This window comes from Melozone crissalis, unplaced genomic scaffold (genome assembly GCF_028551555.1).
Source record: "Melozone crissalis strain CALT ecotype California unplaced genomic scaffold, PUWL_Pcris_2 ptg000035l_1, whole genome shotgun sequence".
Lineage (NCBI taxonomy): Eukaryota > Metazoa > Chordata > Aves > Passeriformes > Passerellidae > Melozone > Melozone crissalis.
The window spans coordinates 12421573-12434604 of NW_026535813.1; the positions used below are offsets into that span (position 1 = coordinate 12421573).

The 13032-nt window shown below is 44.5% G+C and overlaps 1 protein-coding gene across 4 annotated transcripts in view; it reads left to right on the plus strand.

Moving 5' to 3' along the window:
* Positions 1-12433, plus strand: part of LOC128941428 (mothers against decapentaplegic homolog 2-like) — a 75175-nt gene extending 62742 nt beyond the window's left edge. For all 4 annotated transcript variants that reach the window (XM_054283186.1, XM_054283187.1, XM_054283189.1 and 1 more), the window contains one exon: positions 12310-12433. In XM_054283186.1, coding sequence (XP_054139161.1) covers positions 12310-12433 — 124 coding nt within the window. The remainder of the gene's footprint in view (positions 1-12309) is intronic.
* Positions 12434-13032: the final 599 nt, after the last annotated feature.

The window sequence follows — 13032 nt, forward strand, 5'->3', positions numbered from 1 at the left end:
GCCTGAGGCAGTCGCATGTTATCTGCTGCAGTCTTATCAGGCACCTGCCTCCAGTTGTCCTCAAAAACTCTAAATTGCACAAGTTGGAACAACACTTGACCCAGATGTTTAATATCAAATGGGGCAAGCAGATCAGTGTTTAACACCCTGATAACTTACATAACTTCTGAAGAACCAAGCCCATATTTTGCTACTTTATTTTGCAAATCCTGTACGACTTTCCATGCAATGACATCATGCCTGTTGACTTGTCCCATATTTGGAACAGCCTTAAACACAGGAAGGGCTTGGACACCCCCCCTGTGGGGCTACACTGACTCCCTGATTCACTATCACACTTTCTTTAGATGATGGAACAACTACTTGATGTCTACCTGTGTTTCCCCCCCCCTTAATCTACGGTCTTGATAATGCCACCCCTGGGCATCGCCATCTTCTCTAGCAAGTCTCAATTCCCCATTTCCAGAGCTCGCAATTTGACCAATTCCCAAAAACATCCCAGGTGCTCTGGTCGCACGGTCACCTGACATAGTGGCAATGTCCACAGGTGGCTCTGGGGCATTTTTGCAGCACTTCGGTGCCAGCTCTTAGCTGCCAGGCACTCCCCCACCGCGGGACAAGCTGTCGGTCTCCATCCGTGTCACTGTCCACGTCCCGGGGCAGTGGCACACGGGACAGCCTGAAGGAAGTGGAGGAGGGCGGGCAAGCTTGAAGCACCGAGGCAGGGGGGCAGCCATGGTGGACGCTGCGAGTGGTGGCGCCAATACAGCAGAAGCAGAAGGCACGGCGCCCGCAGTTCCGCATGAGGCTGGTGGAGGAGGTGGTGCAGACACTTGCGCTGACCTTGCAGATGGGAACAGAGGGGCCGAAGGGACAACGGCTCCAACTGCATCACCTTTTTGCAGTGGAGGCACTCCCACCGCCCCCTGCAACGCAGAGGAAGGAGGGTCCAAGGGGGGAAATGAAGCTGCGTGCCGCAAAGGCTCTGCGCCACCACTTGAGACGCAGAGAGAGGAGGGGCCAGGCAGGGAAACAAAGCTGGCTGCAGCAAAGGCTCTGCTGCTGCCACTTCAGATGCAGAGAGAGGAGGAGGCGGCGGGGGGGGGGGGCAAAACGAGGAGGACACTTGGCAATTTCCGACTGGGGCTCAGCTAACAAAGCGTCCGTGAGCTGCGTCACCGGTGACAGATACTTTGGCATTACAAAGTCACGGGGAGAAGGATATGTCAGGGGGACATAATCTCACGGCGAGGGATAGATTTTACTAGCAACTTCCGTGTCTCTCAGGGGTCCAGGTGGAGCTGAGGGAAAGCCGCCAGCAGCTTCCTGAGCCTCCTTGCCTTCTGGCACATAAGTGTCTATAGAGGGATCGTCTTCACCCTCTGAGTCCTCCACATCCGTTTCACCCTCCCCAGGGTCCCGTTCTGTAACACTTTAAAAATAGTGCCCCAGGTTACTGCTAATTCAAATGCATCCTTATCTCCACTGGAGATTTCTTGCCACAGCTTGTCTCCTAGCGACTGCCAAGTATCTAGGCTAAAAGCAGTCCCAGCGTCTACCAAAAATACGAGCCTTTGCCCAGCAGAACAGGGCGTGCATGGAATGATCTAATATAGCAATTCCCATGTGTGCTGTTATGGGTTAGTTGCGGTGGGGGATTAATCACCGACTAATAAGTCCAAATAAAATGAAATTTATTAATTGATATAGCAAGCGATAATAGGCAAAGTCAGCGCCCCGGGCGTGCTAGGCAACAGGAGAGTCCCCGCTCTACCACTGCCGCATTCTTCTGATATTTCGTGGAGTTCTTATACAGTCCTGCTTCCGGGTTGATGTGTAGTACTCTGCGTATTCTTCTTTTGTGTCTAGGTGGTCATAATCCACCTCCTGGAGGTCTGAAGATGAAGGCCGGTATTTTCCTTATTTGCTGGGTTTATCTGATTCCTGGAATTTTAGGCTCAATCTGCTGAGTTCCTGGAATCTTAGGTTTACTGAGCGGATAAGCTAATACTGTGTTATCAATCATAGCAAACCCCCCACCCATATTAACAGTTTACTAAACAGATAAACAAATGTTTGTGAAACCCATTGTCTTTGGTTTCACCTTCCTTATCCTTTTAAGTCTGGAAATTTACTTAAGCAAACAACTAGAGGTGGTGCAACAGTCTTACTGGAATAACTTTGTCAGCTTTGATGAACAAACTTAAAGTTTTAACCCATTACATGTGGTAGTTCATTCTTCCATACAGAAAGCACAATTTGTTCCTCTGCAGAGGTTTGATTCCCCATCTTGTAGGGAAGCTTTCCCCAGCAGCCTGCCTAAGCAGTGGTTTCCTCCAGAATACAAACTCTTGCATGCTGGGGACCTGTCCCAATCAGCTACTAGGCCGGTTCCACTACCCGTTGGTCACAACGGACCAGCCCCCTCTGGGAGGATGAGGGGAAAATCACCATACCTCTCTTATTGGAGGATGGAAGGCAACTCCGAGTCATCAGTCTTGGCTGCAATGAACGTTGGAGGTTACCGGACTCCTGTTCGTCAGTCTCGGCTGCGCTGAATGTAGGAGGTCCACCAGATGTCGCTGTTTTATTTGGGATGGATTAATTAAGCGACATAGACTCCTATGTTCTCAGAAGGCAAATGCGGAGTTTATTAGACATCACATTCTTTTATAGACAGTTCCGACAAAGCTGGACCTGATCGGTCCTCAATCAACACTCCTCAGATCATTGGCTAATTAGGAACAACACCCTTCTTGTAAACATCTTACAAGTAAACAACACCATCTGCAAAGATTAGGGATTGTTTTAATTCTTTCTCTGAGCTTTTTCAAAACTCCCCAGAGCAATGTCTGGGAAAATTTATCTGACTTTCTCTCTGACCAGACTGTCAGCATCTACAACTCCTTGAAGAATTTTTCCTGTGAAATGATTTCCCCTATCTGAGTCTATTGCTTCCACAATCCTATATCTTGGAATTATTTGTTTCAAAAATACTTTAATAACTGATCCTGTAGTTGCTGAAAAGGCTGGAAATGCTTCTGGCCACCCTGTTAACTGACATAATATTACCAGAAGATATTTAAATCTTGCCACTCAGAGCATTTCAGTAAAATCCACCTGGCATCTCTGGAAGGGATGTACAGCCCAAGGCCTCCCTCTTCTGGCAAGTTTCTTTGTAAGTCTGTTATTGGTTTTAGCACAAATCTAACAACCCACAATAGCTCGCTTTGCCAGAATAAAAAGACCCACAGCAGCATATGTTTTGAGGAAGGCTTCTGCCAGTCCTCGAGAGCCCCAATGACTCCCTTCATGGAGTTGTTTTAACAGCTATAAGGCCAGAGCTTTTGGTATCCACTGTTTACCATCCCTTATAAACCAATTATCCCCTCTTTCCTCTGCCCCACTCTTTTAAATTATCTCAAGTTCCTCTGGTGGAAAAGACAGTTTCTCTGGCAACAGTGCAGTTACTGGGAGCAAAGGGAGGTTCTTAGAGGTTTCTGGCAGCAATGCAGCTTTCCGAGCTTCTTTATCAGCCAGTCGGCTTCCTATTACCTCCTCTGAGCACCCTGTCTGGTGCCCCTTGATGTGTATTATCACTAACTTTTTTTGGTAAGCTCACCACCTCCGATAGGCGAGAGATTAAGTTCTCATGAGCTAGCGTCTTTCCCCTGCAGGTTAAAAACCTCTTTCTCCCCATAGTTTCCCAAATGCATGGATCACCCCATATGCATATTTAGAATCAATAAAAAACATTCACTGTCTTGTCCTGGTATAATTCACAGGCTCTCACAAGGGCATACAGCTCTGCTGTCTGAGCTGACCAGGTCGGCAGTAACCTCCCCCCTTCCTTTAATTGCTTTCCATTCACTAAATCGAGTATCCTGTACATCGTTTCCCTTCTACCACCCTTGAAGACCCATCACTAAACACATTTTCTCCCTCAGGCCAGGGAGCATTCTGCAAATCTTCCCTAGCCTGGGTCTGTAGATCTATCACTTGAATGTAGTCATGGATTTCTTTCTGCCCCTCCCTCCCCCTTCAGGGCCATTCAAACAGGAGGCTGGGTTGGACCCTTTCCCACTTTTAAATTCTAAATCCTCTTGTTCCATTAAACAAGATTCAGACTGTAATAACTGAGTGCTGGTCATCCACTTAGAGGCTCTCTCAGTTAACAAAGCTTTAATCAGAGTTGAAATTTTCACTAACAGATACCTTTCCCTTGTCAGCTTTTGGGCCTCAGCCACCATCAGAGCTGTGGCTGCACAGTTCTGTGGATAATGGGGCCAGCCTCTGGCCACCCAGTCTAACAGTTTAGAAAAATAAGCAATAGGCCACTGTGTTCTCCCATGCTCTTGCACCAAAATTCTTTTAGCATAACCTTGTTTAACATCCACATATAGTTCAAATTCCTTTTCTGAGTCTGGAAGAGCTAAGACTGGGTCATTAATCAATTTGTCTTTTAATTTTTTTAAAGCTCTGCTCTCCTTCTGGTGTCAATACCGCGACATTAGGACTATCTTGGGTTAAAAAGTCATATAAAGGACTGGCCACAACAGAAAAGTCCTCAATCCATGCTCGGCAGTATCCCACCAACCCTAAACACTGCCGTAACTCCTTTTTTTTCTGGGGTAATGGTACTTATAAAATCCCTCGTATTCTTTCTAGATCAATACACCGTAACCCTCTAGTCAGAATGTTTCCCAAATATTTGGCATCTTTTTTTTTTTCCCCTACTAACTGCTCCTTCTTTTTGGACACTCTTAAGTCCTTTTTTAGCAAGAAAATTAAGCAGCTTTACAGTAGCCTCCTCAACCGCCTTTTCCTTTTCCCCCTGATAATAGCAAATCATCCACATACTGCAACAACCTAACTCCTGAAGGTGGAGTAAACTCTCTTAATATTTTCTGCAAAGCTTGCCCAAACAAAATCCCCAAAAGAAAATCCCAATCCTTCCATGTATAATCCACATTTCCGAAATACTCCTCTATCTTTCCCTTACCCCTATGGGATCATCCAGATATGGGGGTAATTCTTTTTTTCAACCCTCTTATGAAATAAACAGGGCAGGAGACTTTTTCTCCTTTTAAGGCCTTTATTAAAAGTGATCAGCTCAGGATTGGGCAGCTCAGAGGAGGCTGCAGCTTCCCGTCGTCTCTCCCAGGGCGACGAGGAGGAGGAGGAGGAGGATATGCGCAGCTTTGTCCACTAGGGGTAGAGCTGGGAGGTCCAGTCCTCGTGGGAGCCTTTAGGGCATGATGACCCCTTCAAATGTTAGTTTTTGCCATTTCTCCCCGTCCGCTCCCGGTTTCGGGACGACTCCCGTGCTCAGGGTGAGAGGAACTACGAAGGTGTTCAGCATCTCTGCAGGCTCAGCATTCCGTTCTTCACGTCCAGACATCACTCCAATCTCTCAACTCTATGTTGGCTCGTTGTTTCGGGGTTTTCTCAGTACGTTTGGAGCAGTAGCCTCCCCACAGCATGCTGGTCCTGGAGTCACTTTGCATAGCCCCCCCCCCCCCCCCCCCCCGCCACGTCTCTTCACTTTTTTGGGGAAAAGTACAACTTAGCCTCGGGCAAGGCTCTGCTAATACAAAAGGAGCAATTAGCCATAACGACCCGTGATTACAATAACAAAACAGTCAGAGCTTCAGCAGCAACAGTGATCTGGCTGATTTTTGTAACCTTTTCTCACAAAAAAAATTGGTAGAATTTTTGTTCATAACACTTATATCCTGGATAGTAAGTGATACACACAATTACAAACCCAAACCCTCCCCCTTGACCCCCCCGAAGGAACCTGGCGGAGTGGCATCTGGTGTACCCCTGTCTCTTGGGTCCGGGGGGCTTTTGATGTTCTAAATTGAGTTCCTTTTCTAGTTCTAGGGGGAGATACGATATGCTGCTCCCCTCCCCCTACACTTATTATTCTCAGGTGGGGCCATAGGAACAGCATTTCCCTGATCCCTTTACTCTGGGAGTTGAGGATATAAGGGGCCTTCAGCTGGCCCTGGGTCAGCTGGCAACACTGCAGGACAAGACAGGAGAAGGTGCTGAAAAACATCCCAATTCTCACCGTTTTACTTCCCTTTTTCTTCTTCTCAGTTTTTTTCTTAACACATAGATTTCTCCTGTTCCTTGTCTAATCCATATCAATCCACATGTCCTTTCAATATATCCTTTCCAATTCTCCTTTAAATACCTCCACAAAATTCAACAAAAATTAATTATATCTGTTCCATGAGGTGGCCATATAAGCACCTTTGGCAACTTATACTCTGGCCACACAAAATAGCAATATTTTACCATGATCTCCATAGTTACCTCTGGGTGAATGTATAATCTGTTCCAAGACCTCAGCATTCTCCCCAAGGGAGTCTCCGGAGGTATTATGGGATCGTCATCCCTTTTCCAGGGCCCCTTCCCAGCTTTACCCTTGCAACCCTCAATGGGTGTCTTGATTCACCTGTGCTACCCTCCATGGGTGCCCTCCCAGGTTTGCTCCCCAAAGATCCCATTTTACTCACTGGTGAGATTTTCAGTGGTCCTTCCCTGTGGACTCTTCATGGACCCCCCTGGTCCGCCACTCGTCTGTCTCCTGGACAGTCTCGGGAACCCAATCAATCTCTGGGTGCCGGCTGCCACCAAGGGGAGCTGAACACCAAAACTGGGTGAGGTGCGCCTCCAGCTCCACTCACTGCCCACCACCCCCAGATGGTGTAAAGATTCCGGAAAGGGGCCCCAGTTGTCAGGAAAATTAATCCACAAACATCAGAGGCTTATGTCCAAAAAGGAGACAGAGGAGTCCTTTTACTTTATTTGAATAAAGGGAGAGGCCATGGGGTGTTCCCCTGGGATCTCTCAAATTTTTAGAGGATGCACCCTCCTTTTTATCCTAATTTCCTGGCCGCATTTCCCTTCTCTCTTTCCCCATTGGCTGAGGTACTTGAGAGGTACAGACTTCCTGGAATGCCTGATACTCAAGATTTCCCTCTAATGTATAATCCTCCTTTTAAAATTTTTAATTCTTATGGAATTTAGGGGTTTTCCCCATTGTTTCTTTCATCTTTCAATATCTAATTTCATTTATCAGCAAACCTACAGTTTGTTTGTAAAGGTAAATATCTTTGTCCATTCATCAATCAGTGGAATCCTTCTCATTGTTTTTTTTATCTCTCAGTGCTAGTTTTATCTACCAGCAGACCCACAGTTCGTTTGTAAAGACAAATCCGTCATTTCTCTCAGATTTGTCTCAAAAGAATGTCCTGGGGTGACGTTATGATGCTTGTATCCCCATTCATCTGTTCTGTGCCTTTAAGACCGACTCTGAAGAGTGGAAGTTTTGTTTGGGTTTCTCTTATCAGGGACACAGAGACGAGCAGTACATAGGGCTGTTTTTCACTTCTTGCTTTCAGCTTGCTGCTTTGCTTGCTCTCTTTTCTGCTCTCGCTTCTGCTCTGCTTTGGCCTCTGCTTATTAGCTAGGTCTAGCTAAACAGTCCACATCCCTTCCTGGACTGTTTCTCCTCTCCTGTTCCTGTGACCATCTCCAACCTGCTCCAGACTGGGACCCGGGAACACCGAGGTTTGGCTGCAGCAGCTGCCCAGCGCCGGAGGGACTGAGAACAGAGCAACCACCCCCAAAAGAGACTTTCTGATTTTGTCATCTTTCTCAGAGCGGTGTCAGCTGGTATTGTTCATTTTGTGTGCGGGGGGGAGGGGGGGGTGCTGTGCCAGTCAAATAAACAGGTTCTTTCCACCTCTCTCCAAGGAATTTTTTCCCGAACCGGTTGGGGAGAGGGGCCGTGTGGGTTTTGCTTTCTGGAGAGGCCCTCCTTTGCAGATTCTTTAACAAATTTGCCCTAAACCAGGACAAAGAAGTATGTGTACATTTACACATACTTAAATACAATATTCAAATCAGAACAGAAGGGGCTTTATCAGTCAGATTATATGGAGACAACTTGAAGTGAATGGAGTGTAAGTGCTGAGTTAAAACAGTGAGGAGCCCTTTGGTAAATTTGTTTTTAAGGAGGGAGAATGTTGATTGTTAGCTGTCTGTTGAGAGATCACAGGATTAAAAAAACTGCAGTGCAAACACTGCCAGAACACCACAGAAACTGATTACTGGCATAATGCTGAACTAATTTCTTTACATCTCTATTTAAAATTATGCTATTAAAGTATTGATGCACAAAACCTGTAAGTTATGTTGCAGTTGTGATTAAAGCAAGACGAGGTTGCTCCTGTGTTGCAGTGTGATGTAATAGCCTGTCCATCCGAGTTCTTTCCCCAGGTGTGCCAATAACCCCTCCCTTCCCCTTGCTGAGTGCTGTCTGTCAATCTTGGCAGTCCAGAAAGGGCGTCGTGTGATTGGCGATTGGCGAAGTTCAAAAGATGCTTCTCAGCCCTGGGCACATTGGGCCATCCAGGTGTCATTTGTCCCCTGAGACTTCCCCCCCCTTACCTGGTTGGTGGGATCCCTACCCCTTCCCTCCCCCTCTCCCTGGGGTTAAAAGACACAGCAAGCACGCAGGTTGTTTTTGTTCTGTTGGAGCTGTTGCTGGATTCAGAGGCCTGTGTGCCTGGAATAAAGCTCTGGATCGAAACCCTCCAGCAGAACCCGACTCTTTTTCCTTCACCTTGCCTAAAAGCCTTTCCACCAGAGGTAAACCTGAGCTCCTGCATGCCTGGACTTGTCCCAAGCACCCAGCTGCAATATCCAGCTAGCCAAAGGTGTCTCTGAGGTGAAAACACCACAGCTGCTGCCTTTGGTCAAGCAGCAAGAGCCAGACGAGCCCAGGCACGTTCCATCCGGCTATACTGGTATTTAATTCCAATACTCCTGCAAATACAACCCTGAATTTAAATGAATGTAGTCTGAATTGTCAAAATATTGGGGGTTGGGTTTTCCTTTGCTTTCCTTGTTACTTGTGGATTTTTTTCCCATTGAGTTGCTGAGAAATACTGATGACTGGGTGCTTGAGATGTCAGGAGTGGAACGCCTCTGGTTTTTGGAAGTTTTCTCGGGGGTGGGGGGAGGAGGCGGGACTGGACCACAGAGATACCAAGAGAATAGAGGCAGGTAAATGATGAGGGCTGGGGAGTTGGGGATTCTCTCTCTTGCTCTTTGGCATCGGAGGAGGACAGCCAGGCTGTTGCTTACTGCGGGGAGAATTCACCGGCACTGCTGGAGCTCAGTCCTGAGGGACCTATCACCATATACTCCTGTGCCCTGGGAAATCCTGAACTTCATCTCTCCCTGCTCTTCTCAGCGCCAGGCTGTCGCTGCCCCACCCCTGCTGTTTCTTTGGTACTGCTCTGGGTTTCTCCACGCTGTAGCCTGTGCCATCCTGAAGTTCCAGCTATCGCCGCTGACCTTCTGATACATCTCGTCCACCACCCCGGAATTTTTGCTCATTCCTGCCGGCTGTGACAGTAACTGCACCAAAGGGGAAAGTGCCGGCAGCTGAGAAGGCTGTTTCTGGATCCCTGGTTCTGTTTGTTGTTAATGCCATAGTTGTTGTTCTTTTGTTTGCCTTTGTTATAAATGAATTAGCCAATTTGATTAATGAGGAGAATTTGTTCCATAATTAAAATACAATTGAAAAAAGGCCACAAGCAAAGATCAGATGGTGCTGAAGTAGGCTAACAGCGTTTGGTGAGATGGGGGGGGGCTACTATGGCTCCTCTCCACTGTGCATCATGAAGAGACAGCTCTCACAAAGTCTTTTTTATATATTTCCAAGCTCCGAGGGTGGCCGGGGAGGGTTTCTTGCTTTTTTATCGTTGATCTTATCCTTTTAGCATATTTATGTAGTGTTTCCTTTCTTGCTGCCACTCCTGCTGAGAGTTTCCCGAAACTGGTAAATAATTCGCCTTGTTAGAGGAAAATCTCCTGCAATATACATTCTAGGAGACACATATTTATCTTATCGATGATGCATATCGCTGGGATTTGGTCAGACGAATAATCCTCTGGAATCAACATTTCTGGAGACTAATATTCAGGCTAGGATTTTGGTGCATATCGCTGTAATCCCATCAGAGGGAATTTCTTGGAACCCTCCTTTGGTGTATGTTAGGATTTTCATCAGGCGAGATTACTGTAGCCTCAGCACGAATTTATACATATCATCTATTATACCTTGTTTTACATACTAGTAAAGAACTGGTATCCCTATCCTCATATCTTTTCCTGAGAGCCCCTTAATTTCAAAATTATAATAATTCGGAGGGAGGGGGTTTACACTCTCCATTCCAAGGGAGGCGCCTGCCTTCCTTAGCAGACACCTGTCTTTCAAACCAAAACACAAAATAGACTAGGAGACACTGTAAAATCCATCATTCTTGTTAAAATTTCTGTGCTTCATCATTATGTCAAAAAGGTTTCTTATACAACAGGCCTGGGCAAAGCCAGAGCATTACTTATATTTTATGCTATGTGTGTAAATGCACAGGTATGGCAAAGTGGTTCATTTTGTTTATTTACCACGCTTATAAGCTTGGTAGACAAAATAGTTTATAGCTTTTTGCTCAACACATGTTGGCTAGAATTGAGGATGGTGGTAGAAGTTCAGACCAGCAGTCAAGTGTTCATGTTATCACAAGAACTATTCAGGTCTAGGATCATCTTCTGAAGAGAGTTCAGTAGAGATATAATTACAGCAAACAGTGATATGTGAGCTGGAAATCTGTGGGTAGAAGAGGCTGAGTTTTAGCTTTGAGACAGCTGCAAAGCAACTGTTGCTATTTTGTCAACTTCTGCCAGTGTAGTGCAAAGCTAGGGTTGTTGAACAGAACCAGTTATAAAATTCTGAGGAAGTGTGTTGTGGAACACATTGTAGGGGAGTTAACAGCATTGAAATAATGAACTTCCCTCTTTGGGAAAGGATTTGAGACTAAATGGAATTCTATTTCCTGTGATTTAAGTTGTTCTATTGGATCACTTTATTTTAGCACAGACATTTGGGGCTAAGATAAACAATGTTTTTTAGAGTGCTGAAAGTGCACAGACCCTAGCTGCTTTCTTTTTTTAGAAAATGTGAAATCACCGACAACTTTGGAAATTCATCTTCTCTCTAGCTTAATTTTTATGCCTTTTCAGTTCCTCTGTTTATAGAAATAGATTTCCTTAAAACGAAGGGTTGCAGTGCCAACAGTAAAAATTAAGGGGCTGGGTTTGTGTCTGACTAATCTGCTGCCTTTGAATCTTAATCTTGCTTTGACTTTGGGATAGCTAAAATTACTAGGAAAAACTGTTTTAGCAACAGTAGTCTTGGCAGTCAAGTTTGGGAAAATTCCCATGCCTGGAGCAGGTATAGTGAAAAAAACCAAGATTTTTCAGGCACAGTATGTCTGATACTGATTTTTTTTACTTTGGAGATGAAAAGGAAAGTTTTTGAACAACAGGTCTCTGAAACAACAGTATATGGGAGAGTGAATGAAACTTTTTTGATTGTCAGCCCTTCAGTTTTACTGAGACTTGAGAGATGGTGTTTAATTAAGGGCTTCTAGTGTGAAAAATTATAGGTAAGTTTATATTGAAGACAATGGAAACACAATTTTTACTTTGGTTGTTTTTGTGAGGATGTTGCAGTGCAAAACACATGTAGAAATGTAAGATTACAGAAAATTGGAGATAAAAGTTTACTGTTCCTTTGAGATATCATCAGTTAGCACATTATAACCACACACTGTGTTTTGACAGTGTTTCTGACATCTAGCAGTTTCCTTATACATTTGTCTTGTCATTTGCTCCAAAAAAGCCAGACCTTATGATCATCATAGCATTGTGCTGTTTGACCATGCTAATAGTGCAGAGTCAAGGGTTTCTAGTTTGTATTTCTCAGTAATTGTCTACAAAATTCAAACCCAGTTATGCATGCAGACTCTTTAAAGGTTGTGATGCAGCTGCACATAGCTATCTGTGACATGAACACCACATTGGTTGGACAATCTTCAGTTTAGAATTTATTTTTAGATGTAAAGCTCTTGGTGAGGTACTTGAAGCATACTTGAAGCAAATGCTGAAGCTCTTTTTCTCCAGAGCAGAATATTCTCAACGTATTATGGACAAGCATCTAATTATTGGTGTGTCTTACAGATGTGGAGTGTTTTGGAGTTTTTGTTGTTTTTTTTTTTTTCCTTCAAAGACTGTCTGAAACAAGTTTAGTAGCAGTTATGGTAATGGTTGTGGATTTTTATCTTTCTGTCTATGAGATATAGATGGAAACAGATTTGATCATATTATGGAGAACCTTATGGTAGCTAAAGCTGCTTTCTGACTTCCCTATTATTTATTTTCTAGGCGGCAAACAGTAACAAGCACTCCTTGCTGGATTGAACTTCATCTGAATGGACCTCTACAATGGTTGGACAAAGTATTGACTCAGATGGGCTCCCCTTCAGTACGCTGCTCCAGCATGTCGTAAAACTCCTTCCTCTGTTACCAGTGGGCTAAATATCAAGGCTAATCAACAAACAATATAAAACCTCGTTTGTCGTAGTATTTGTGTGTGGTCCCCATGAACTGTTTACTATCTAAAAAGGTTTTTAAAAAAGAAAAAAAAAGAAAAACAGCACTTGAGGTCTCAGCAATTAAAGCACCTTGTGGATTCTGTTTCCTATACTCTGCTACTAGATGAAAATTTAGTGTATAGAAATGCCTTCTTCAGAAAGAAGATGGGACTGTTCTCAAGACTCTTAATGGTGTTTTTATTGGGTATATAATTGAGTGTCCTAATGGTTTATCAATAACATGAATAACTAAGTATATGTACAGGTAATGCATCATGATCTCAAATATCGCAGTATTCTGCTGTTCTACATTTTAGTTCCCATACATAGTTGCTTGGGGTTTTTTGATTTGGGTAAATCTCTTAAAATTCCAAGACTATGCCCTTATTCTTTTATACTTTTTTAAATAAGCAGATTTTTGAGTTGTCCTAAATATAAAAAGCTCAACTTTTTGCTGCCTTCTTAAAGAAAAAGAAAATCCCTCAATTGGAAAGGAAAGAAATGTCTTGAGATT